The following is a 26,961-nucleotide window of genomic DNA, read 5'->3' as shown; positions in this document are numbered from 1 at the left end:
TTTATATATATATATATATATATATATATATATAAATGTCTATTCTGAGAAGCAAAGGTGCAACAATAAATCAGCAGGGAGTCACTCTGTGGGCCGCTCACGAAGGTCTACGGCTAAGTTTACATTGCCATTGTCTTCCGTGCCGTTCTGGGTCTGTTCGGCTCTTTATTTCTCGCAGAACGGCCTCAAAATGGGTCGTAACAAAACTGACTCCCCAGGTCACCACAAGGTCCCGACGGATCTCATTGATTTTAATCTGGTCCGTCAGGGATCCGGTAGTTTAGTGGAGAAAAAAATTGTGCATGCACAATTTGGTGACTCAAAAAAACGGAGTCCGACTGCAGTGTGAACTTAGCCTAAGCCCCACTGTAGCTTATAAAGGGGGATGTTGATCACAGGAACCCCCGGAGTACATTCCCCATGCCTACTTGAGGCAGATAACAAAGTGCTGTGTAAAGCAGCCGGCTATTCAACAGATAGCTTTAACCTGACTCTTGTGAGGGAAGATCTGCTGAATGCTGAAGATTTTCCACAAGAGCAAATATTTTAACTAAAACATATTCTACTCCTTAACAAACAGAAATCTTGCTTGGATGACTTACTGTGTTTGCCCTTTTTTCTTTTTTGCAATGAGTTTAGGCCCTTTTCATATCTGCTTTGGGGAATATGATAGGAGCCTCTGTCTTAGATTTCTTCAAAAGTGTCCAACAAAAAAAGTTTGAACAGGGATGGGCTCTCCGCTGCAGATTTTTGGCAACTGAATTTCCGCTGGAGAAAATACGCTGCAGATCCCATTGACTTCAATGTGGAAAATGGAGAGCCCGTCCCCATTCAAAATAGCAGCGGGATAGAAAATCTGCCAGTGTGAATGAGCTCTTATAGTCAAAGGGGTGTTAGCTGCCACTGCTGTCCGTCATATGATGAATCCACCAGTGAAGTCATTTCTGCTCTGCATAGTTACAGAGAAGGACAGGACAGGTGTGAACATAGCCTTATAGTCAAAAAGTGTGATATTCTGTAGTAGTCATTATAAGGCTAGGTTCACACTACGGAATTTCCGCCTACAATTCCACTTTAAATTTGCAGGCAGAAATTCCGCTTACTAAAATGTAAAGTGTAGTGAATGGGTTTCCGTTCACAAATTCACACTTCAGAATTTGTGAACGGAAAATCCGCTTGAAAATTTCCGCCGGAAGAATGGCGTTGCTCATTTTTCAGGCAGAAATACTCGCAGAACACATTGCAGTCTATTGGAGACTGCAGTGTCCGCACAGTCCTAGTGCCGACTGATTCAGTCAACGCTGGCCATTCTCTGAGTCTCCGGGCGGAAATTTTCTGCCTGGAGATTCCGCAGTGTGAACCTGCCTAACAGATCTTGCCGCTGCAAATAAATGGTATATCATAGAACAGCAGAGGTATTTTTTACATCGAACAACTTTTAAAGGGGTACTCCGGTGGAAACCTTTTTTTTTTAATCAACTGGTGCCAGAAAGTTAAACAGATTTGTAAATTACTTCTATTAAAAAATCTTAATCCTTCCAGTACTTATTAGCTGCTGAATACTACAGAGAAAATTATTTTCTTTTTGGAACACAGAACTGTCTGCTGACATCATGGCTACAGTGCTCTCTGCTGACACCTCTGTCCATTATAAGAACTGTCCAGAGTAGGAGAAAAAACCCTAGAAAACATATGCTGCTCTGGACAGTTCCTAAAATGGACAGAGATGTCAGCAGAGAGAACTGTGCTCATGATTCAGCAGAGAGCTCTGTGTTCCAAAAAGAAAAGAATTTCCTCTGTAGTATTCAGCAGCTAATACGTGCTAGAAGGATTACGTTTTTTTAATAGAAGTAATTTAAAAATCTGTTTAACTTAAATTAAAAGTTTTCCACCAGAGTACCCCTTTAATACTACTGATAAATGTATAATAGACCCAAAAAGGATACCATGGTTGTTTATTTAACAGCAGTGTTTCCCAACCAGCGTGCCTCCATCTGTTGCAAATCTACAACTCATTGGTAAATGTCAACAGCATTGATTTTGACCAATAACACTTTCAAAAGTTACAGCAATGCAATGATATACAATGGTTTTATCAGAGCCAGTTCTGCCTTTAGGCAAAATAGGCAGCCACCTAGAGCGCTCTCTTGATGGGGTCGCAGCTCTGCCTGCTGCAAGAAAGTTAGTAACCAGCCAGCATCTGAAGCACCCGCCCTGCCAGAACCGCAGTCACGTGAGGAGGGGGTTTGTTACACTGTGTCACCACAGTAGTAAGGTGATTACATGAGGGGGTTTGTTACAGTGTGTCACCCCAGTAGTAAGGTGATTACATGAGGGGGTTTGTTACAGTGTGTCACCCAAGTAGTAAGGTGATTACATGAGGGGGTTTGTTACAGTGTGTCACCCCAGTAGTAAGGTGATTACATGAGGGGGTTTGTTACAGTGTGTCACCCCAGTAGTAAGGTGATTACATGAGGGGGTTTGTTACAGTGTGTCACCCCAGTAGTAAGGTGATTACATGAGGAGGAGGTTTGTTACAGTGTGTCATCCCAGTAGTAAGGTGATTACAAGAGGAGGAGGCTTGTTACAGTGTGTCATCCCAGTAGTAAGGTGATTACATGAGGGGGGTTGTTACAGTGTGTCACCCCAGTAGTAAGGAGATTACATGAGGAGGAGGTTTGTTACAGTGTGTCACCCCAGTAGTAAGGTGATTACATGAGGGGGGTTGTTACAGTGGGTCACCCCAGTAGTAAGGAGATTACATGATGAGGAGGTTTGTTACAGTGTGTCACCCCAGTAGTAAGGAGATTACATGATGAGGAGGTTTGTTACAGTGTGTCCCCCCAGTAGTAAGGAGATTACATGAGGAGGAGGTTTGTTACAGTGTGTCCCCCCAGTAGTAAGGAGATTACATGAGGAGGAGGTTTGCTACAGTGTGTCACTCCAGTAGTAAGGAGATTACATGAGGAGGTTTGTTACAGTGTGTCACCCCAGTAGTAAGGTGGGGCGTGTCAAAGGGCGGATCAAATGGGCAGGGTCAATAGCTTTCGCCTAGGGTGGCAAAAATCCTTGCACCCGCCTTGAGTTTTATTGTTCCTTGCTAATATTTTTTCTTTATTTACAACAGCCAGCTATAGTTTATTGCAGTTTTTCCCAACCAGGGTACCTCTAGCTTTTGCAAAACTACAAGTCCCAGCATGGCCGGACAGCCTTCAGCTGTCCGGGCATGCTGGGAGTTGGAGTTTTGTAACAGCTGGAGGCACCCTTGTGGTAAAACATTGGTCTTTACTGAGTCCAAAACTTTCTGCTACCATCAAACTTTTTTATAATAAAGAACCAAAATGTGAATTGTAATATGACGTCCCCGCGTACTAAACTTAGTGGTTCCACAGCTGCAGGGAAGAAAGGCATGCTGGTAGTTGTAGTTGCACAACAATAGAGCCTACACGAGTTGTTGCCGAAGTGTCACGTGGTTCCTGTTTACATCTGCTAACATAACAGGCGCACACGAAAACCCTCCATGGTCTGAATAGCAATAATGTCCATGTGTGCTCTAGAGGAGAACTACCTGAGTACAAGGTATGTAGATTTTAGGTCTAGACAATGATCACAGATCACTTGTAAATTCCTATCCATATTTGCTTTTTTTTTTTTAGAAGATTGGAACACGCAAGCATGCAATCCCCTTTGAAGCTTCTATTAGTGGACCCTCTAGGAAGGCTTTAACCTGCATTTTATACCCGGGCCCTATAATAAAAAAAAAGGGGAAATGTTCAAAGAAAGACAAAGACATTACGTAAACAGGTTCACGTGGATGGTGGCGACCGGCTCTGCAGATGTGCATTGTTACTGAATTTAAAGAACACATAAGACAGGGCAATTTAACCCTTTGATGTCAATTTTTCCAGCAAACAATAGGGACATTGATGACAATGAAGACTATAATGGGGGAAACACATGTCCATTTTAATACAGTTTTTTATCAGCAGTGTAAATACCAAATGTACAGAAGTTCCAGAAGTTTAGGTTCATAATGTGATGATAACTGATGGGTCCAGCAGTGACCCAATTGAATCAAATAGGAAAAAATCACAGATATTAGCTGTAAATACAGTCTGATAGTTATGAGCGCAAATGGTTAAACTGGACAGATCCCGGGCAGCCATCTATGTCTAAATATGAGCTCCTGGTGCTAAACCTTCTGGGTGCATTTATCTTCATCACGAGCAGTGAAAGTCAAATGGGCTCCTGCAAAACCCTATAGCTGGCCATATACATTAAATAAATTAAATTAGAATCTATTTGGGCAGAATCTAATCTGACAATCTAATGTGTATGGAGGCCTCCGGACTTTACCCCATGTCAATGGAGAGATCAAGCAGGCATGTTGGATTTTGAGTGCCTGATCTTTCTGCTCCTGGAAAGATAAGCCACCACCAGGAGTGTCTGGCAGCAGCTCGCTTAACATCCCATCCCCACCCCTTGAAAACCAATGCATGCTCAGCCAACCCAAGTGTGCATGTGTATTGTGGCAATGGGTTAGATAGCTCTAATATGTATAGCCAGCTTGCAGGTGTATTCCTATTTGGACATTTATGGATCTGCCATCGGTCCAATAGATGTGGGTCCATTGGTCCCACCTTATAATTTTGAGGACCCTTGGACCCCTTTGGCCTATTTGCACCAACCAGAGGAGTTTGGGCAGCTAAAAACAGTTAACCCGCTAGTTTTTTCACAGTTCATGTTACTTCTATAGAGGTTAATGTGAGGTGTATAAACAGTATGCTATACAGTATCCGTAACTAGGAAGTTATGGAAACAACGTAGCTTGTGGTGCTGTTTGCCCAAATCCTATTAACATCAATGGGAATAACACTACCTCAACTCTATCTGTCTTCCTAACCATCTTTGGCAACCACCACTAGGGGGCCCTTGAGACAGATGTGGGTCCCAGCCAACCATCTCTGGTGACCTCCATAAGGGGGCCTTTGAGATAGATGTGGGTCCCAGCCAACCATCTCTGGTGAGCACCACTAGGGGGCTCTTGAGATAGATGTGGCCCCAGCCAACCATCTCTGGTGAGCACCACTAGGGGGCTCTTGAGATAGATGTTGGTCCCAGAGTTGGGAATATCCCTACTTCGCAAAATAGCCAATGTAGCACAAATAACTGTAACATTTATCGCTGGCTACAATAAATAGGTGTCAGAACACACAGTTCATTAAACCCCGCTGCATATGGAGCTGCTTATTCATGTAATACACATTAGACATTCAGTTATCTTCTAGTGCAGTTGTCTCCAAACTGTGGACCTCCAGATGTTGCAAAACTACAACTCCCAGCATGGGAGTTATAGTTTTGCAACATCTGGAGTCCCACAGTTTGAAGACCACTGTTCTATTGTATCAATACTGGTAAACTGACATAATGTAGTAACAAACCACATCTACAACGCAATTTTATCATGTGTTTTCACCTTTACATCCAAATAGGACACCCAAACATCATATTGTTTGTGATTTAGCAATGTAGGCATTCATACAACCACAAAACCCCCGCCTAGTATATGTTTAGTAGATAACGTCCCAGTAGGTTTCTCCATCCAGTGCACAAAAATTGGATACCGTATGGAAACTGCTGTTCCAAAGGAAAGCAGAAAGCCGATAAAATCACCACATGGGGTAAATAGCGCGATCCCTGGGCTACTATTTATTGCAGCTTCCTAAATTACCTACATGTTTTCTTTATGGGCCACTTAATCCAGGAAACCTTGTGGGATCACTAATAAGGAATAAACCCATACAGTAGCCTAGAGTAAGCCTTCTAGTTCACTTTCTGCTATGGTAACTTCTTAGCCAAGAGGTTTTCAGAGAAGGTCACAGAGCAGGATGGGGCAATTTCTGTTGTTGTCCCAGTCTCTTATCTCAATGTGGTCACCGTAACAACATGAGGAAGGTAGTCATTTTCTGCCTGTCTAAGGTTTCATTAAGTTTTCACTCACTTCCAAGGCAACCATTCCCAGGCACAAAACAGACACGAAATGACCGGTGGGCCAGCTGTGCCTACATTCCAAGAGTTGCATAATAATGGACTTTTCTTCAGGTAAAAGGGGTACTCCGCTGGAAAACATTTTTCTTTTTTAATCAACTGATGCCAGAAAGCTAAACCGATTTGTGAATTACTTCTATTAAAAAAATCTTAATCCTTCCAGTACTTATCAGCTGCTGTATGCTCCACAGGAAGTTATTTTCTTTTTGAAGTTCTTTTATGTCTCTGTTGACACCTTTGTCCATGTCAGGAACTGTCCAGCGCAGAATAGGTTTGCTATGGGGATTTGCATGACATGGACAGAGGTGTCAGCAGAGAGCATTGTGGTCAGACAGAAAGGAAATTCAAAAAGAAAAGAACTTCCTGTGAAGCACACAGCAGCTGTTAAAGAGTACCTCTCATCAAAAAAACTTTTGATATATTATAGATTAATGTATGCAGAATAACTTTACAATTGCATGTTATTAAAAAATATGCTTCTTTATATTTAATTTTCCACTTCGAAGAAATGACCACTAGGGGTCTCCCTACCAGTCCTGGCAGCAAGCATTTCAGACTCATGCTGGAGTCCTAAACACTACGAGCTGCCAGTCTGCTTTGTTCACAAAGGAGAACACTCAGAGCTGCCAGCCTGCTTTGTTCACAGCCTGTTTGGCTGTGAACAAAGCAGGCGGGCAGCTCTGAGTGTTTAGGACTCCAGCATGAGTCAGAAATGCTTGCTGACAGGACTGATCGGTAAAAATACAATAGAAAGAAGCATATTTTTCATTAACATGCTATTGGAAAGTTATTCAACATTCATCAATCTAAAATAAATCAAAAGTTTATTTGATGAGGTACCCTTTAAGTACTGGAAGGATTAAAAAATTTGAATAGAAGTAATTTACAAATCTGTATAACTTTCTGCCACCAGTTGATTAAATTTTTTTTTTCCAGTGGAGTACCCCTTTAAAGGCCAAACTCGTACCTGAATGATCTGAACGTTCAAGCCTTAGCAGCGCTCTATGGGCGATCCATGTCAGGTAACACGAGGTTGATGAATAATGAAGGGCACAAGATTGCTAATTCATTGAGTTTAGGCTGTGTAACGTGTGCTCGGGTGGCATGCACCCATGGTTTGGCCGGCACACAATGCAAATGACTGGTGAGCAGGTTGGTAAGTTTTCGGCACGGGTCACAATGGCACTCGCAAACCACCCGCCAAACGCAATCTGCACCATACTTCTATGAGACTGAGTTTACACACAACTGCAACTATGTATCAATAGCTCAAACACAAACATTTGGGATATGATGGGAAGTATATTTACATATAAAAATGGCATAAGAAGGTACTGTCAATATTTTGAATAAAACCTTATAACATTGTAGCAACCACTATGATCAACAGAGATCTCAGCATATTGCTGGCTTTACTCCATCCAACTGGTTTGTGCATTCTACACAGGAATAACCAGAGGTCACGACCTGCCAAATTTGTGACCCTATAGCTGACTGTACACATAAAGCTCCTGATCTTTTTGCAAATGTCACTCTCTCCAGGAAATACAAAAAAAAGACACTCGAAAGTTCTTTCCTATGGCTTTAAAGCAGTGTTTCCCAACCAGGGTGCCTCCAGCTGTTGCAAAACTAAAAATGTGTAAATTTACCCTAAAGAGATATGCAGGAGATATAGAAAATATTTACTATATAGTTGCCATTTTTTTTCCCAGCATCGTTCTACCAAACAATATGGGGGTCATTAATATGATGAGCTTTCCAGACACTATAGCAGTGTTTCCTGAACAGGGAGCCTCCTGCTGTTGCAAAACTACAACTTCCAGCATGCCCGGACAGCCTTTGGCTGTCCGGGCATGCTGGAAGTTGTAGTTTTGCAACAGCTGGAGGAACCCTGGTTGGAAAACTCTTTTTTAAACAGATCGAACGTTTTTGAAGAAGAAAAAAAGACATACTCAATGGTGTTTTTTGGGGGGCCAAATGTTTGCTGGGAGTCAATAGGGCAACATAAAACACCCTACCCACTTGGCAATTTCCCACCCTTTAGTTGTGTTTTCAGCTCCGTGGCAGTTTATGAAGATAGCACCATGTTCTGGGTATGGCTTTTTATTTTAATTTTTTTTTAATGAAGAAATTGTGTAATTTTACCTTCCCACTTCTATCTATAGGTGAAAACAATCTGTGCATGTATGTTGGCATTTGTTTTTTTTTCAGGTGTTTTTTTTTTCCACACACTATTTTTGGAAGAAAAACAGAAAAAAAAATGCCACCGTAAAATTAGGAGTGCAGTTTTGGGGCCCATTTTTTTTTTTTTTAGGTAAAAAAAAAAACTAAGTGTACATTCACACTGACATATTTAGCGGCAGATTTTCAACTCAATGAAAAAGGAAATCAGCAGCAGGAAATCTGCAGCAAAATACGCAGTTGGAATTATTACACGTTCGCATTTTCCACGTGTCCATTTATCAGTTGGCACTAGCCTCATAGCTTCCGCTGATATCAGTGCCACGTCTAATTTTAGGATCAATTCACACTTACAGGATCCTGCACGTTTTTAAGGTGCAGCATTTGAAGCTGTGTTCAGTCATTTCATTGACATTAATATCTGCAGCATCAAATCCTGCGCCTTAAAAAACGTGCAGGATACTGTATGTGTGAATACACCCTTAGGGTACGTTCACACCTACGCAGATTTGATGCGCAGGATTTGATGCTGCAGATTTCAATGTAAACTAAATGACTGAGCACAGCTTCTAATCGACAGTTACAAATCCTGCGCATCAAGTCTGCGCAGGTTCCTGTACGTGTGAACGTACCCTTAATCCGTATCCCCATAAAGTGATGATTTATCCCTGGAATTTGCCATGACACTTCATGATCCATGGTGTTCCAATCAGTAGGACACCCTCTGATCATGACATCCTATTCCCCTAGACACCCAGCTGGGCAAGGAACTAAACCAGACCCTATACACTGTGTATTCTTACCATCAGTCGGAGACCCACAGATCAGACCCCCACGGATCGTAAAGTGATGGGGTTTGGAATGTCCCTTTTCCAGTATTTTTGACAAATAGGAACAGCGCTATTTTTGCTGTCAATAACATCAGCTTGATGGAAACGCAATCAAAACACCGAAATGCGTGAACAGAGCCTTGATGACACACTAAAGACTGATCAATAAAGTGATCCGACTGATGGAGAGGATTTCCTAATCATTACATCTATGACGCCTCCTCAGCAATGTCACAAGACATTTGTAAAATTACAATACCACCTGAAAGCATCACACTGTGGACCTCCAGCTGTTGCAAAACTACAACTCCCAGCATGCCCGGACAGCCAACGGCTGTCCGGGCATGCTGGGAGTTGTAGTTTTGCAACAGCTGGAGGTCCACAGTTAGTAGACTAAAGTATCAAAGTATCCAATACCAATTTGCTACTACATCCCAAAGCTGCTAGGGGACTACAAGTACCAGATAAGCCACAACGCAATCCTCCAGGATGCAGCAGCCTAGTAGCAAAAAAAAAAAAAAAAGAAAGAAAGAAAGAAAAAAGGGACGTTAATAATTACAAGCAGGCAAAACAAGCAGCCAAGATAAAGGGGATCAATACTGATTAACCCCCTGCCTGCCAGGTAATGAGCCACAGCTCTGTCCAGCATGCATCAGTGTCATCCCATTGGGATGCACTGTCCAAGGGTTAACAAAGTTTGCAGACAGTTGTAGCACCATAGAAAGAAAAGGCATCAGATACAGTGGAAAAGTCCCTTACTGGACACAGAGCAAAGGGATGTGACATCCAAATAGTATTAAAAAACAGAAATGCAGATTCCGGGGCTGACCTGTGTGATAGGTGACCAGCAGCAGCAGCAGGCACAGCACATCCCAGCCCATGATGAGTGCCCAGGAGGGAGGCTGCCCCATGGCACTGACTCCTCCGGCGTCTTGTGCGATTATCCTCCAGCAGCACTTACTACAAGTGACCTCCTCACCAGGAGCTGCGAGCAAGGTAGTAAGTGCGATCCTTACAGCCACGCCCCCTTGGTCTGTGGCTCCTCCCACCAGAGACACGAGCCTTTGTAGGACGCTGTATACTACGTGCTGCTAGTGTGCTCTGCACCTAATATAGATGACTGTAAAGATATATTCCTGTACAGTCAAATATGGAGGCGACATTCACCCCCCCCCCCTGGAGCCTTAGGGAAATTATATCTCTAAGGCTGAATTCATATGCTGCGGTTTTGCTTTGTGTAATCCTCAGTATGGGTTAATAAAACTGTGAGTTTTAAGGGTATACTGTGTTTATAAATAAGTAAAAACAATAAACAGAAATAAATACAACATTAGAAGATACAGTGTTTTCCAACCAGTGTGCCTCCAGCTGTTGCAAAACTACACTTACCAGCATGCCCGGACAAAAAAAAATAAAAAAATAAAGGAGCAAGCCCTTTTGGTAGGGTGTTGACAAATTGCAACTGTATTTCATATATTGAAACTGTATTACAAGTAGTGATGAGCGGCAGGGGACACATTCGAATTCGCGATATTACACAATTATATGGACGAATATTCTTCCTACGTTCGAGAAAATCGCATATTCGCTGTGTTGTTTTTTTTTTTTTTTTGTTCGCAATGAAATTCGCATAGTGGGCATGCGCAAATACATCTCACCTAAAAGAAGGGAAGGATCAGTGTCCAGTCTGGAAGCGCCCATATTTGCATAAAAATTTGCATGAGAAAAAAAAAAAAAACACAAACATTGGTCATTATGAATATATATCATTATATTTTAAATATTCCCGAAATTGCAAGGTGCCGATATTCGCGGTAAAAATTTCGGATATTTGCGCTCAACACTAATTATGAGATGACAGACAACATAGCTGCTAGATACAGTGTTTGCCAACCAGTGTGCCTCCTGCTGTTGCAAGACTACAACTCCCATCATGCCCGGACAAAAAACAAAAGGAGCGTGCCTTTTTGGTAGGATGTTCACATATTGTTATTGCATTTAACAACTAGTACAAGGTGTCGCACAACATAGCGGCTAGATACAGTGTTTCCCGACTGGTGTGTCTCCAGCTGTTGCAAAACTACAACTCCCATCATGCCCGGACAGCCAGCGGCTGTCCGGGCATGCTGGGAGTTGTAGATTTGCAACAGCTGGAGGCACACTGGTTGAAAAACACTGTGCTAGAAGGTGCTAAGATGCCTACATGAGCATCTTCAAGATGCCTTCCTTTATTGCCCGTTGCATTGTGACATGTGGCATCTCTAAGGCTGGGTTCACACTACGATTTGTAACTACGGTTCCCGTATACGGCTGGGAGGAGGGGGCGGGGCTTAATCGCGGCGCCCGCCCGTATTCGGGAACCGTATTTAATGCATGTCTATGAGCCGACCGGAGTGAACCGCAGCCTCCGGTTGGCTGCTTTTTCGGCCGTATGCGGTTTCCCGACCGCAGGCAAAAACGTGGTCGACCGCAGCCGACCATATTCTACATACACACAATTGATCTGAATGGCGTATATTTAATCTATATTTTTCCACAGCTGCGGAAATGTTTCGCTTGCCACAGTGTTACCCTGGGAAAACCATCTGTTTGCTTGGGGTGGGTTTCCATAGTAAAGGTTCACACTACGGATAATGAACGGAATCTCCGCTCGCAGAATTCCCCGAGTACTGATTCCATTCTGGCGGCCGCCGCCGCAATGCTTTGGCGGTAGGACCGTGCGGTACAGCGCCGCCACCATTGACGGCTGTGCAGTGTTCGTGGACTTCCGCGCGAAGAATTAACATGTTCTTTCTTTGTGCGGAACAATTTCAGCGGCGGAATTGTCCGCAGTGTGAACGGGTCTTGCGGAAACCCATTCACACTGATGTTTGTGGGAATTACGTAGTGTGAACCTACCCTAAGGGTCTGTTCAGAATCAGTGGTTGCTGCACAGTTCAGAACCGTACAATAAAAAACCACAAAACAAACACTCAATACAGGTGAGGCTTAATAAAAAAATAACATCAGAACTGCAGCAATGCGGTTCTTGACATGATGCAGCAAGATTTCACCATTTTAACTATTAGATTACATATGTTGCGTGCAACTCAATTATGTTTTCCCCTGCATCTTAATGTAAAATCTTACTACAAAAAGTCTGGGGGTTATTCAGTCTTAGGATAGGTTCAGACTGATGGATCCGCAGCGTATTTTACATTGAGCTACCTCGTAGCAGCAATCCACCGCTACGAGCAGACACGCTGCAATGTGTGGGTTGCTGTGTACTCGCACATCGTGGCTGTTCTCGGCCTAGCTCAGAGAGCAGGGGGAGCGGCCGCGATGTGCGCGAGTACAGTGTGCATGCGCGCAGTGACTCGCACATCGCAGTGTGTCTGCTCATAGTGGCGGATTGCTGTTATGAGCAGGCATAGCTGAAGGCACACTGTAGAGTCCATTGTTGGCGGATCTGCAGCGTAAATTAGGCTGTGGATCTGTTTGTTTGAACCTACCCTAAGGGTATGTACACACAGAGGAATGCTTTTCGGGAGGACATTCCGCAGACAGCTGGCAGAATATGACAGCAGGAGGACCGCTCAGTAATGTGCCATCTCTATAAAGGGCAATGCATGTCGATTCTTTGTGCGGAGGCCGGAATCGGAATTTCCGCTGCAGATGTTTCCGCCTCTGTTTTCGCTGAATTTTTTCAACGGATTCTGCTCGGAAAATCAGCTGTGTTAACATAGCCTTATAGGGGTACTCCGGTGAAATTTGTAAATTACTTCTATTCTATTCTATTCTATTCTAAAAATCTTAATCTTTACAGTACTTATTAGCTGCTGTACACTACAGAGGAAATTCTTTTCTTTTTGGATTTCTTTTCTGTCACAACCACAGTGCTCTCTGCTGACACCTCTGTCCATTTTAGGAACTGTCCAGAGCAGCATATGTTTGCTATGGGGGTTTTCTCCTGCTCTGGACAGTTCCTGACATGGACAGAGGTGTCAGGGGAGAGCACTGTGGTCAGACAGAAAATAAATCCAAAAAGAAAATAATTTCCTCTATAGTATACAGCAGCTAATAAGTACTGGAAGGATTAAGATTTTTTTTTAATAGAAGTAATTTACAAATCTGTTTAACTTTCTAGCACCAGTTGATAAAAAAAAAAGAAAAAAAAATGTTTTCTACCGGAGTACCCCTTTAAAAACGTCACAAACACCCTCCAAAACATTTGCTTTTCATCTTCCATTGACTTCAATAGGGAATGCTCACAACAGCATGAAAACAGAGTTGGAGGCTCACATTGAAGTCCATGGGTGTTTGAGAAAGACCCCTGAAAAATAAAAAATAAAAAGCATCCAAACAACTGTACGTTAAAAATAAATAAATAAAAAAAAACACGATTTGTGAGCTGTTCATCCAAGTGTTTTATATTAAGTGTATGTTCACACAGCGTAAAATTTGCACGCATTAAAATTATGCGTGCATTTTTCTTACTGACGGCAATGTGCACGTAAAATGAAATACACCAGCAAATTTTTGAGCCGATGCATATGATACAGAGCAGGAGCTAAATCCAGATTTTGCTGTGGATTCCGCATTGTAGAGAGGTGAAATCTGTAGAGAAACATTTGTAACAGAAATTGACGTAACGTAGATAAAAATCTGCTGCGTAGAACTGTAACCTACTGTGTGTAAATCTGCGCAGAAATGTATAAATTTACCCTAAAGAGAGTTGGAAAGATTTACTATTTATGTGCAAATTCTTCATAAATTCGTGAACTTAATGATATCATAAACTGCCCAGACACTATAAGGGTAGGTTCACACGGGCGGTTTTTTTTTGCGGGTTTTCCGCTGCGTATTTGAAAGTGGGCGGGCTCTTCTCATCTGTCCGCAGCAGATTTTCCGCATCAGAATTTACGCTGCGGAAAATCAACCGTAAGTCCCATTGAAGTCAGTAGGGACTGCGGCGGATTTTTCACAGTGTAAATTCCGCTGCGTAAAATCTGCTGCGGACAGCCGAGAAGAGCCCGCCCACTCTCAAATACGCAGCGGAAAACCCGCAAAAAAATCCGCCCGTGTGAACGTACCCTTATAGTGTTTCCCAACTAGTTGGCCTCTAACTGTTGCAAAACTACAACCCCCAGCATGCCCGGACAGCCTTTGGCTGTCCGGACATGCTGGGAGTTGTAGTTTTGCAACAGCTGTAGGCACCCTAGATGGGAAACACTGACCTAAAGCTTTTATTGTAATTATTATGGTATTGCATGGATAAAGCTGCTGTCTGCATTGCCATTTTTACTTGTATATGGCTGATGATAACAGTCAATGGGGCCAATGGGAGATAAAGGGGGGCAATTTATCACTGCGAAAATAAAGTTCTTTTTACCCCTGGGTGTACGTTATGTGTGCTTCCCCCCGCATGTATCAAAGAGGTGCAAAGCAGCTTAGACATCGACAAGTTTTATAAGTGTAGTCCGGGCTGGTGTGGGGCTGTGCAAAAATGTGCGACCTTGTGACCCAGTGTGTGAAAATTTGTGACTTTTCCCCACACACACAGATAATAATAAAAAAAAAAAAACGCGTAAGGCTGCATTCACATGTCGTTTTTGCAATACGGTTCCTGTATCCGGTTTCAGTGAAAAAAACGTATGGAACCGTATTGCAAACCATATGTATAGACCTTTCATAGAAAACCATAAGCCAACCGTCGCATCCGGTTGTGTACGTTTTGCGTAATTTACGGTTTTATCCATTTTTTCCCGTACACAAAACCGTAGTCTACTACGGTTTTATGTCCAGGTAAAAAACCGGATACAACCCGTATACGTTTGTTTTTTTATTGCGGTCTATGGGAACCGTACTGAACCGTATGTGCGTACGGTTCCATCCGTTTTGCACAATACGGAACTTTATTTAACTAAGGACAAACATAAAACCGTATCCTTTTTTTTTTTTTTTTCAAAAAACGTATTAAACCGTATGCATCCGGACATCCGTTTTCAAACACTATACGGTTTAAAACTAGAGATGAGCGAACTTACAGTAAATTCGATTCGTCACGAACTTCTCAGCTCGGCGGTTGCTGACTTTTCCTGCATAAATTAGTTCAGCTTTCCGGTGCACCGCTGGGCTGGAAAAGGTGGATACAGTCCTAAGAAAGAGTCTCCTAGGACTGTATCCACCTTTTCCAGCCCACCGGAGCACCTGAAAGCTGAACTAATTTATGCAGGAAAAGTCAGCAACCGCCGAGCCGAGAAGCTCGTGACGAATCGAATTTACTGTAAGTTCGCTCATCTCTATTTAAAACCGTACAGAGGCCTATACGGTTGTACACGGTTGTAGACGGTTCGGTCCGGTTTTGAGACATACGTTTTTTTTGTTTAACCTGATACGGGAACCGTATTGCAAAAACGAGATGTGAATGCAGCCTAAGGGTACGTTCCCATGAGCGGATTTTCGCAGCGGATTTCGCAATACGCCGCTACGAGCAGACACACTGCGATGTGCGAGTCGCAGTATACTCGCACATTGCGGGAGCTCTCTGCCTAGCTTAGAGCAGGGAGAGCGGCCGCAATATGCGAGTACACCGCGCACATCGCTGCAGTGTGTCTGCTCGTCGCGGCGTATTGCCGCTACGAGCAGGCACATATAAAGACAGCATAGAGCGGGGCCTTCACCAGCGGATCCGCAGCGTAAAATCCGTTGTAAATCCGCTCGTGTGAACCTACCCTAAAACTAATGATAAATTCAACCTAAAAAATGGGGAATGGCATGGAATGAAAGAAAATGCAACAGGTCCCAGTAAGTGCTCATTCCTTTTATGCAAAGTGTAAAATAAAGGTAAAAAATAAAATTAAAATAAATAAAAAAGGGGAAAAAAAATAACCCAGTCCGTAGAAACTGAAGTATACAGGGACGGTAGAGCAGGGTTTTCCAAACAGTGTGCCTTCAGCTGTTGCAAAACTACAACTCCCAGCATGCCCGGACAGCCTAAGGCTGTCCGGGCATGCTGGGAGTTGTAGTTTTGCATCAACCTGAAAACACACTGTTTGGAAGACCCTGTTAATGGATTGTTTACACTTGTCTACAATTTGGTCAGTAATATTGTGAATAGTCTTTTCTAATGCATTAGTGGTTTGTATCCCCACAGTCCACACCTATTGCTGTTATTCAGGGAAGTTTTCCCTCTCATCTGCCCCATCTCCCTCCTCTGGGGGGGATTGTACACACTGTATACAGAGCCCTTTGTAGTGCTGTGTCTGATCCTATCTGGCCGCATGTAAGACCCTGAGGGGGGCGGCACCGGCCCTGGAGTTGGCGGGGACTGAGAAAGAGCAGACATCAGCAGGTGCAGCAGGGGGCGCTGTGCTGGTTGCTCTGTGCTGTGCTCTGTGTATCTGGAGGCTGAAGACTGCACTTTGCTGCAGTGTTTTCTAACTTGTGTCCCCAAACTACAGCACCCATCATGTGGGGCATGCTGAGAGTTGTAGAAAAAAAACTGTTGTAGAGGGATCATCTTTCTATTGTGTGATCTGTCCTTCCTCTTCTCCCTGTTACAAACACATGAAGGCTGCTTACATTGCATTGGGGGAGATTTATCAAAACCTGTCCAGAGGAAAAGTTGCTGAGTTGCCCATAGCAACCAATCAGATTGCTTCTTTCATTTTACAGAGGCCTTTTCAAAAATGAAAGAAGCGATCTGATTGGTTGCTATGGGCAACTCAGCAACTTTTCCTCTGGACAGGTTTTGATAAATTTCCCCCCATGTCTATAACATGTGAACTTCATGTGCTAACATAGGGGGAGACCTGTGCTGAGGAAAAGTTACTGAGCTGCCCATAGCAACCAATCAGATCGCCTCTTTCATTTTTGAAAAGGCCTCTGTAAAATGAAAGCAGCAATCTGATTGGTTGCTATGGGCAACTAGTTGACTTTTTCTCGGCACAGGTTTTGATAACTCTCCCCCATTGTACTGTCTTTAACCCCTTAAGGACGCAGGGTTTTTCCATTTTTTGCATTTTCATTTTTTCCTCCTCACCTTCTAAAAATCATAACGCTTTAAATTTTGCACATAAAATTCCATATGATGGCTTATTTTTTTGCGCCACCAATTTTACTTTGCAGTGACATTAGTCATTTTACCAAAAAATCCATGGCGAAATGGAAAAAAAAATTAATTGTGCGACAAAATTGAAGAAAAAATTCCATTTTGTAAGTTTTGGGGGCTTCCGTTTCTACGCAGTGCATTTTTCGGTAAAAATGACACCTTATCTTTATTCTGTAGGTCCATACGGTTAAAATGATACCCTACTTATATAGGTTTGATTTTGTCGTACTGCTGAAAAAAATCATAACTACATGCAGGAAAATGTATACGTTAAAAATTCTCATCTTCTGACCCCTATAACTTTTTTATTTTTCCGCATATGGGTCGGTACGAGGGCTATTTTTTTCCGCCGTAATCTTAAGTTTTATCGGTACCATTTTTGTATTCATCGGACTTTTTGATCGCTTTTTATTCATTTTTTCATGATATAAAAAGTGACCAAAAATACGCTATTTTGGTCTTTGGAAATTTTTGGCGCGTACGCCATTGACCGTGCGGTTTAATTAATGTTATATTTTTATAATTCAGACATTTCCGCATGCGGCGATACCACGTATGTTTATTTTTATTTACACTTTTTTTTATGGGAAAAGGGGTGATGCAAACTTATATTAGGAAAGGGGTTAAATGACCTTTATTAACTTTTTTTTTTCCCATTTTTTTTGCAGTGTTATAGCTCCCATAGGGGGTCATGGCGTGACCCCGTTTGAAATACCAGGACCGTGCGTAGGGCGTACAGGTAGGCCCTACGTCCTTAAGAGGTTAAGCCAGTGTTTTCCAACCAGTGTGCCTCTAGCTGTTTCAAAACTACAACTCCCAGCATGCCCGGATAGCCTTTGCAGCAGGGCATCTTGAAGGTGCCCATGCAGGCATATTAGTTCTGTGCCTGTTTTAATACCTTGTAAGTAGTGTTTCCATCCAGTATGCCCCTAGCTATTGCAAAACTACAACTCCCAGCATGCCCGGACAGCCTTTGCAGCAGGGCATCTTGAAGGTGCCCATGTAGGCATATTAGTTCTGTGCCTGTTTTAATACCTTGTAAGCAGTGTTTCCATCCAGTATGTCCCTAGCTATTGCAAAACTACAACTCCCAGTATGCCTGGCTTACTGGAAGTTGCAGTTTTGCAACAGCTGGGGGCACACTGGTTAGGAAACACTGTATCTGGCGACTATCTTGTGGGACATCTTGTAGTTGTTCTAAAATTCAGTTGCAATATGTGAATACCCCACCAAAATGGCACGCTCCTTTTTTTTTTTTGTTGGGGCATGCTGGGAGTTATAGATTTGCAACAGCTGGAGGCACACTTGTTGGTAAACACTTGTCTAAGCAGAGCAACACATGTTTACTCCTTTTTACTCCAATTTTACTATTGGTGTGAATCTTTGCCTTTTTTTTTTTTTATTATTATTTGGATGGAATATAAAGGGTTATTCCAGACAGGGTTATTTTGGAATTAAAGGAGAAGTATCATGTAAGAAAACTTATCCCCTAAGGGATAAGTTTTAGATCATGGGGGGTTTTAGATCTCCTGTTTAGAGCCCTGGCTTTCCTTCACAGCGGCGCGTCACGACCAGCGCCCGAAGTAGGAGCTGCCACGCCCCCTCCATATAGCTCTATGGGAGAGCCATTCAGCAATCTTCGGTTCTCGCATAGAGCTATATAGAGGGGGCTTGGCAGCTCCCGCTTCGGGGGGTGGTCGTGACGTGTTGCTGTGAAGGAGAGCCGGGCTCCAAACAGGAGATCGCGGGCGGCCCCTGTGCTCGGACTCCAGCGATCTTAAACTTATCCCCTGTCATTTGAATAGGGGATAAGTTTTCTTACATGCTACGTCTTCTTTAACACTTGTGCCCCCCCCCCCCAATTTACTATATATATAAATCTAGTACTCCCAATAGTTTAGGTAAAAATAATAGAGGCATCCCCAGTGCCTTATGTCTGTCATGTCAGAATATTGTAACCAATCAGATTGTTTCTTTTATTTTGAAAAGGCATCTGAAAAATAAAAGAAATGATTTGTTGGTATGGGTAACAGGTCAACTTTTCCTCACAACTCCCCCCATATGTCTGAGTAGTTGGGGTCCAACTCCTGGGACACCCACTAATTCAGACTATAGAAGGTGCCAAATCCTCATTGCTAGCAGATTCATGGGACATGAGCTGTCATTTCATTAAAGTTTATGGGAGATGTGTACATGGTGCTCAGCTATCTCCATATCTCCCATGGATTACAATGGCCACCCCTCTGCTGGAAATGGGGAGCAGATGTCCCCATTCTCACACTAGGATTCCACTTGGATGCCAGTGCATTTTTTTCTGGTGTTTTTTCTGGCGTTTTTGCATTTGAGTTGAAATTGCATTTTGTGTTGGGTACCAAAAAAAAAAAAAAAAATGGATTCAGTAGGGATGTGAAAAAATGTATTTAACCTGTTAAGGACCCAGGGCGTACCTGTACGTCCTGAGTCCGCTCCAGTCCTGTTAGAGGCCGGAACCGTGGCTAATAGCGTGTGGCAATGATCGCGGTGCCGCGCGCTATTAACCCTTTAGACACGGTGCTCAAAGTTGAACGCCGCGTCTTAAGTGAAAGTAAACCTATGCCGGTTAGCTCAGGGGGCTGTTCGAGATCGCCGCAGCGAAATCGCAGCATCCCGAACAGCTTACATGACAGCCTACCATTACATGTCCCTACCTTCCTACTCTCTGTCCGATCGCCGAATGACTGCTCAGTGCCTGAGATCCAGGTATGAGCAGTCAAGCAGCAGAATCATCGATCAGTGGTTTCCTATGAGAAACCACTGATCAATGTAAAAGATCAGTGTGTGCAGTGTTATAGGTCCCTATGGGAGCTATAACACTACAAAAAAAAAAAGTGAAAAAAAAGTGAATAAAGAAAAATTTAACCCCTCCCCTAATAAAAGTTTGAATCACACCCCTTTTCCCATAAAAAAATAAATAAAAATGGTGTTAATAAAAATAAACATATGTAATATCGCCGCGTGCGTAAATGTCCGAATTATAAAAATATATAATTAATTAAACCGCACGGTCAATGGTGTACGTGCAAAAAAAATCCAAAGTCCAAAATAGTGTCTTTTTGGTCACTTTTTATATCATGAAAAAATGAATAAAAAACAAACAATAAGTCCGATCAATACAAAAATGGTACCGCTAAAAACTTCAGATCACGGCGCAAAAATTAGCCCTCACACCGCCCCCTAACGCGGAAAACTAAAAAAGTTATAGGGTCAGAAGATGACAATTTTAAACGTATAAATTTTCCTGCATATAGTTATGATCTTTTCCAGAAGTACTACAAAATAAAATCTATAAACGTAAGGTATCATTTTAATCGTTTGGACCTACAGAATAAAGAGAAGGTGTCATTTTTTCCGAAAAATGTACTGTGTAGAAACGGGAGCCCCCAAAAGTTACAAAATAGCAGGGTTTTTTTTAATCAATTTTGTCTCCCAATGATTTTTTTTTCCGTTTCGCCGTAGAATTGTTGGTGCATTTTTAGGTGCAAAATTGAAAGAGTTATGATTTTTTAAAGGTAAAGAGGAAAAAACAAAATGCAAAAACGGAAAAACCCCGGGTCCTTAAGGGGTTAAGGAAATTTTAATTTTTTATAATGAACTTTTAATTAATTTTTAATAAAGTGTGTATGTGTGTTTCACTTTTTTTTCTCAATTTTTTTTTTACATTTAGAAACAGACTGTTCCATGATGGGAGTAGTAGTACCTGTACTAATAAACATATCGCCCCGGGTGTCAGTCCTGACACCCTTTGCGATCATCCTATCTATTGCAGAGATGCGGGTCAGCTCTATACACCACTCGCATCTCTGCACTATACTCCGGGCAGTGATGTTAATAGAACATCACTCATTCATGTTTTCCGCCCAGAGTGGTGATTGGCCGGATGGTTGCAGCCAATCACCGCTCTGAGGGAAATATGAATGAGTGATGTTCTATTCATATCACTGGCCGGAGTATAGTGCAGAGATGCGGAGCGCAGGAGAAAGGCGCTCCGCATCTCTGCAATAGAGAGGACGATCACAGAAATGTCAGAAATGATACCTGCTGTGATCTGTCCTTAACTGCAGGTACTACTACTCCCATCATGGAGCACGCTCTGCTCCATGTTAGGAGCTGTAGTACCTGCAGCTAAGGAAAGATCACAGAGAGAATGTCACTCCTGACACCCGCTGTGATCCTCCTGTATAATGTATAGATGGGGCAACAGCTCTTTTCTGGTCCCCTGCACTGACGTATATATACATCTATTCATATTTCCCACAGAGAGCTGTGATTAGCTGGAACCATGTGGCCAATCACAGCTCTCTGCGGGAAATATGAATAGGTGTATATACGGCAGTGCAGGGGACCATAGAGGAGCGGCCGGCCGCATCTATAAATTATACAGGAGGATCGCAACGGAACCTGGGTCAATCTGTCAATTAGTACAGGTACTACTACTCCCATCATGGAACAGTGTGTTCCATGCTGGTAGTAGTAGTACCACCTAAAAAATAAAGGAAAAAAAGTGAAAAACACACACTACATATTTATTATTGTCGGCTATATTTTTAGTGCCCTACCGGCCCACATAAATTGATCCCTGTTTAAAAATGTATACAAATTTTGTCATAAAAAAGATACATTTCGTTAAATACAATTTTTTCCATCACTACTGTATCTTTTTTATTAATTTTTTTTAATGGTACTCTACAAAATTTTATTAAAAAAGGTATCTCAATCACTTTTTTGTGAAAAAACGCCAAAGTTAAAACCCACATGGCGTTTTTCTTGGCGTTTTTTACTCCCATAGACTTCTATGGGATGAAAAATGCCACAATTTCAGGGGGAAAAACGCCATAGGCTCAACATGCTGCGATTTTGCAAAACTGCCAGGGAGCTGAAAAAAGAGTGAAAAAATGCCAAAAGGATTAAAAAAAAGCCAAACTGAAAAACACCAAGTGGAAAAAGAATTTAGCGACTTCTCATTGATTTACAACTAACATCTGGCCACAGCGTTTTTTGGCCAAAAAAACGCCATGCAGCAGAATTGGCTTTTTTCTTGGCATTTTCCCTCACAAAAAAGTGAGGCTGTGTTTCCATTTGGCAGTTTTTGGAGAATTGCCACTGCAGTTTTGGAGGCAAAGCCAGAAGTGGATTAATTTGTAAGGAGGACTATAAGGCCATGTTCACACGGCATAAAATGTGCAGAATTTGGAAAACATGGGTGGACATTTGAATAATCTGTCGGGCGCCAGGACCACTCAGAAATGTTCGGAAATCTCATAGACGGCAATGCATTTCCGAGCAAAATCCGCGCAAAGAATTGACAAGTCTATTTTTTTTTTTTTTGCAGATGCCAGAATCAGGATTTCTGTCACTGTACCACACAAGAGAGAGATTGTAGTACTGGACTGGACTTGACCTCAGCAGAAAGTGAAACACAAGAGAGAGATTGTAGTACCTCCCCCTCTTTTTTTTTTTTTTGCAGACGCCAGAATCGGGATTTCTGTCACTGTGCCACTGTACGTGTTTGTGTGTGTTCACAGTGTGGTGAGCCATGGGGTGTGAGGTGAGGTGTAAGGGGCAGATGTGTTGCCCAGGGGTAGATGGTATTAACCCTTCATGTTCGTGACACCAGGGCGTGGTTTGCCTATGTAACCACCCAAAGGTAGCACCACTAGTCCTATGTTAGGCAGGGGCAAATAATAGTCCAAGGCCAGGTTAAGGTTAACGGTAGCTTTTACTGAGGTTAGACAGGTGTTACAGTCTATACAGCTCGGCCAGGATCCCAGAGAGGTGACCAGTAACACAGGGGACCTTGCAGCTTGCTGGGACTTGCAGTAACTTGAGAGACTATAGGTGCTGGCCATGCTGACTACAATTGATTTGACTTGACTGAAGATGATGACAGCAGATAAAAATGACTTGACTTACTGACGTGTGGCTGCAATTTAGGTCGAGGCCTCCAGATGTGCTGAACACTGACCCTGAGACGTTTGGACTGGACTTGACCTCAGCAGAAAGTGAAACACGAGAGAGATTGTAGTACCTCCCCGTCTTATAAAGGGGGGCTGAGCAAGGAGACCATAGGCCAACTGCGGGTCACCCGGTCATCTGGTGCTCTCTGGGTAACAAACATATTACTTAAACATGTGAAAAACATCATGTGACTAACAATCATGTGACCCACTTCAAAGGTCCTTTGCACTTAATATACAACCTATTCACATTATGGGGGAACACTGCAAGAGAGCCCTGAGGACATACAGTGACTCAACCTGACAGGATTGTAGGAACATATCCCGTACTGGGACATCACAAATCCCCTACTTAAGTAAAGTCGCCCTCGACGTCCGTCCTGGAAGGCTTGAGGAGCATCCAGTCCTGGAGCATTGCAATTAACGTCCATTTCCTGGCTGTTCTTGACAAAAACTGATTAATACAAGAGAGTCTCTGTATCAATGTCTATACATGCTTTGACAAATTGTATAACTGAATAAACTTAGGATTTCTGGAGAATACAGACTATGTATAGCAATGACAACATAACTATGACTATAGTTAAAACATGACTTAAGGTCTATCACTATGCATATTGTGATATTTGACTATGACTACGCATATTATAATATTTGACTATGCATATAACAACACTTTATACATATGACTAAGACATGACACTGGCGGATTGGGTTGCCGGTGGCTTTCTGCCCAATGCCTTGGCTACTGGGGTCCCTTGGCATTACACACTTCTCCCCCGAAAACTAGTTATATAGACATTTATCAGATAACATTAGACATTTGTTACCTAAGGATAGGGGATAAGTTTCTGATCGTGGGGGGCCCCAGCTCGCTGGCCAGATAGCGCGTGTTGACCACCGCACGAAGCAGCGGCCGACTCGCCCCCTCAATACATCCCTATGGCAGAGCCGGAGATTGCCGAAGGCAGCACTCTGGCTCTGCCATAGAGTTGTATTGAGGGGACATGTCAGCCGCCGCTTCGTGCGGTGGTCAACACGCCCCCTTCTGATCTGAAACTTATCCCCTCTCCTTAGGCTAGGGGATACGTTTTTCACCACTGGACTACTCCTTTAATGACTATGTGTAGTACACAACTTTAAACTGTATTAAACTTTGACTGTACATGATGTTAGTCCTTGTGTTCTGATGTTTGTTCTTGCAGGTAACTGACCCTGGGTAGACTGTTGGGATCTACGAAGCACCACCTTTTGCGACTCAGGAACACTTCCCTCTTCGGGAGCTCTTGGCACGACTGGAGGGATAGAGGCCTCTTGAAGATCCATTTCTAGAGTTGGAATTGGTTCTGGACTATCTGGACTCGGGCTGGCTGGCAGGGATACTGGAGACCTGGAAACTGGAGTGTAGACTGGTGCCAATGGTGACAGGACTTGAGCTGGTGAGGTGACTAGAGTTGGTTGCACCGACCCGGGAGATGGCATGATACCAAAGATTGCAGGTTGGCTGGGAGAGATCATGGGGACATTCCTGGATGGGTGGATCCCTTCTCCAGGTCATAGGTCTGACAGCTGGTGGAGGAGGTACAGAAGGTTCAGGCAGGTCTTTCTTGCAGCATAACTATATCTGGTTACGGTGGACAACTTGTGGCTCGTACCCTGGTTTCTGGATTGCGTACACATCTGAGTCTGGGTAGGGTATGGCCGTCACCGTGTAGGGCTCCGTTTCCCAGATGGAGTCCAGTTTGTGGGTCCTCGGGAACTTCCGCAACCAGACCTTGCCGCCTAACTGGAGAGGTTTGGCGGAGGCATGACGTTTGTAGTCTTGCTGTTGTCTTTGCTGGATCCTTCTTTGGTGGTCAGAGATCCACTCCATAGAAGGTTGTGGAGAATTGTTGAAGGGAGCTTGAAGTCCGAACGTCCGATATTTTGGCAGCTGACCGTGTCGACCCATCATCAAGTAGAACGGGGTGTATCCAGTAGAACAGTGGACTGTGTTATTATCAACTTTCAGCAATTCAGGCAACAACCGGGGCCACTCTTCATGCTTTGACACAGACGATGCTCGCAGCATGTGGATAAAAACTTGATTGATGTGCTCACAGATCCCGTTCCCTTGAGGGTGGTAAGCAGTAGTCCAGAGTTTCTTGCAGGTGTGGAACAGACATAGCTCCTCGAAGAGTTGGGCCTCGTAGTCCGTTACTCGGTCCGTTAGGGCGGACTCAGGACACCCAAGGACTTGCACCCATTGAGTGTGGGTCGAGGTTTTGGCTGTGAGGTCCTTCACGGGCACTACGACAACCCACTTGGAGTAGTGATCCACCATGGTTAGAGCATAAGTATACCCGGATCGGGTAGGAGACAACTTGGCATGGTCTAGCGTGACCAACTGGTTAGGTCTTTCACTCTGGATGGAATGGAGGAGTGCTCTGGCGACCTTGCACCCATTCTTGGTGACGTTGAAGATGGCACACTCACTGCACCATTTCTAGATGTCTCTCCGCATCCCAATCCAGTAGAACCTTCGTCTGACAGTAGCTTTGGTTTTGTGGACTCCAAAGTGTCCCGACTGATCATGTTATGCATTGAGGAACATCACCATGTCTCTTCGGGGAACCAGAATCTGATGAAGTCGGTCACCAGAAACCGGATCCAAAGAGTTTCGGTACAACAGTCCCTTGTGCACGAACAGTCGCTTCCTCTGTTGCCACAGATGTTTCAACTCGTAGTCACACTGGGCCCGGCGTAGACGGATTGGTACCTGTTTCATCAGAAGGTAGTCCAACAGATCCCCTATGACTCGACTTTCATCCTGTAGAGTCTTCCAGGTATATAGGACCTGGGTTCACCCTCTTCGAGAATGGTCACAGTATTCTGACTCACAAACTTCTGGTAAAATGGGGGCATCTCCACGTCATCCCACTCATCTTCCACAGGTGGTTCTTCGCCGGGGGTCATTCGAGATAGTACGTCAGCGTTGACATTTGACTTGCCGCTTCTGTACTTGATGGTGAAGTTGTAGTTGGCCAGTCTTGAGGCCCAAAGCTGCTCGATGACATCCGGTTTAGCAGTATTCAGATGGGCCAATGGGTTAATATCTGTGTAGACCGTGAATGGTGTGGCAGCCAAGTAGTCTTTAAACTTCTCAGTTACGGCTCATACTAGGGCGAGGAGTTCCAGCTTGAAGGAGCTGTAGTTGGCATAGTTTTTCTCTGCTCCTTGCAGATTACGACTGGCATAGGCTATCACTTTCTCTTGCCCTTCTTGGACTTGGGACAGGACATCTCCAAGACCTTCAAAGCTGGCATTGGTATACAACCGGGACGGCTGACTGTAGTCTGGATACACCAGGATGGGTGGTTCTGTCAACAGGTGTTTAAGAGCTTGGAACGCTGTTTCTTGCTCTTCGGCCCATTCAACAGGTAGTCTTCCACTGTAATTCTCCTTCGCCATACCCCGTAAGAGAGCTGTGAGGGATTCTGAAATCTGGGCGAAGTGGGGAATGAAACGGCAGTAGTAGCCCGGCAAATCCCAGGAAGCTCCTGACTTCTGCAGCCATGTGCAGGGTAGGCCAGTCCTTGACAATCTCTAGCTTCTCAAGATTAGGCTGGACTCCCTCGGTGCTGACAACATGACTTAGACGGTTTAATCTTCAGCCCATGTTTGATCAAGACTTGGAAGACGTCTGACAGATGACTTAGGTCCCCCTGGTAGGACTTGGAGTACACAATGACATCATCTAGGTACAACAGGACACTCTGAAAGTTTAGATGGCCCAGGCACTGCTCCATCAGATGCTGGAAAGTAGCAGGGGCATTGC

At 43.6% G+C, this 26,961-nt stretch overlaps 1 protein-coding gene across 4 annotated transcripts in view; it reads right to left on the bottom strand.

The window, feature by feature from the left end:
- The window catches only part of KIT (KIT proto-oncogene, receptor tyrosine kinase), a 116,387-nt gene that overhangs the window by 45,479 nt on the left and 43,947 nt on the right, over positions 1-26,961 (bottom strand). The window contains exon 1 of one of the 4 annotated variants that reach the window (XM_056558168.1): positions 9,889-10,095. The exons of the other annotated variants lie outside the window; for them this stretch is intronic. Coding sequence (XP_056414143.1) covers positions 9,889-9,970 — 82 coding nt within the window. The 5' untranslated portion in view covers positions 9,971-10,095. Of the gene's footprint in view, positions 1-9,888; positions 10,096-26,961 lie in introns of those variants that run through there. 4 annotated transcript variants of the gene reach the window in all.

The sequence above is a fragment of the Hyla sarda genome, chromosome 1 (assembly GCF_029499605.1).
Source record: "Hyla sarda isolate aHylSar1 chromosome 1, aHylSar1.hap1, whole genome shotgun sequence".
Lineage (NCBI taxonomy): Eukaryota > Metazoa > Chordata > Amphibia > Anura > Hylidae > Hyla > Hyla sarda.
Note: the sequence above shows the minus strand (reverse complement) of the source record. Positions and strands in the feature narration are given on the sequence as shown.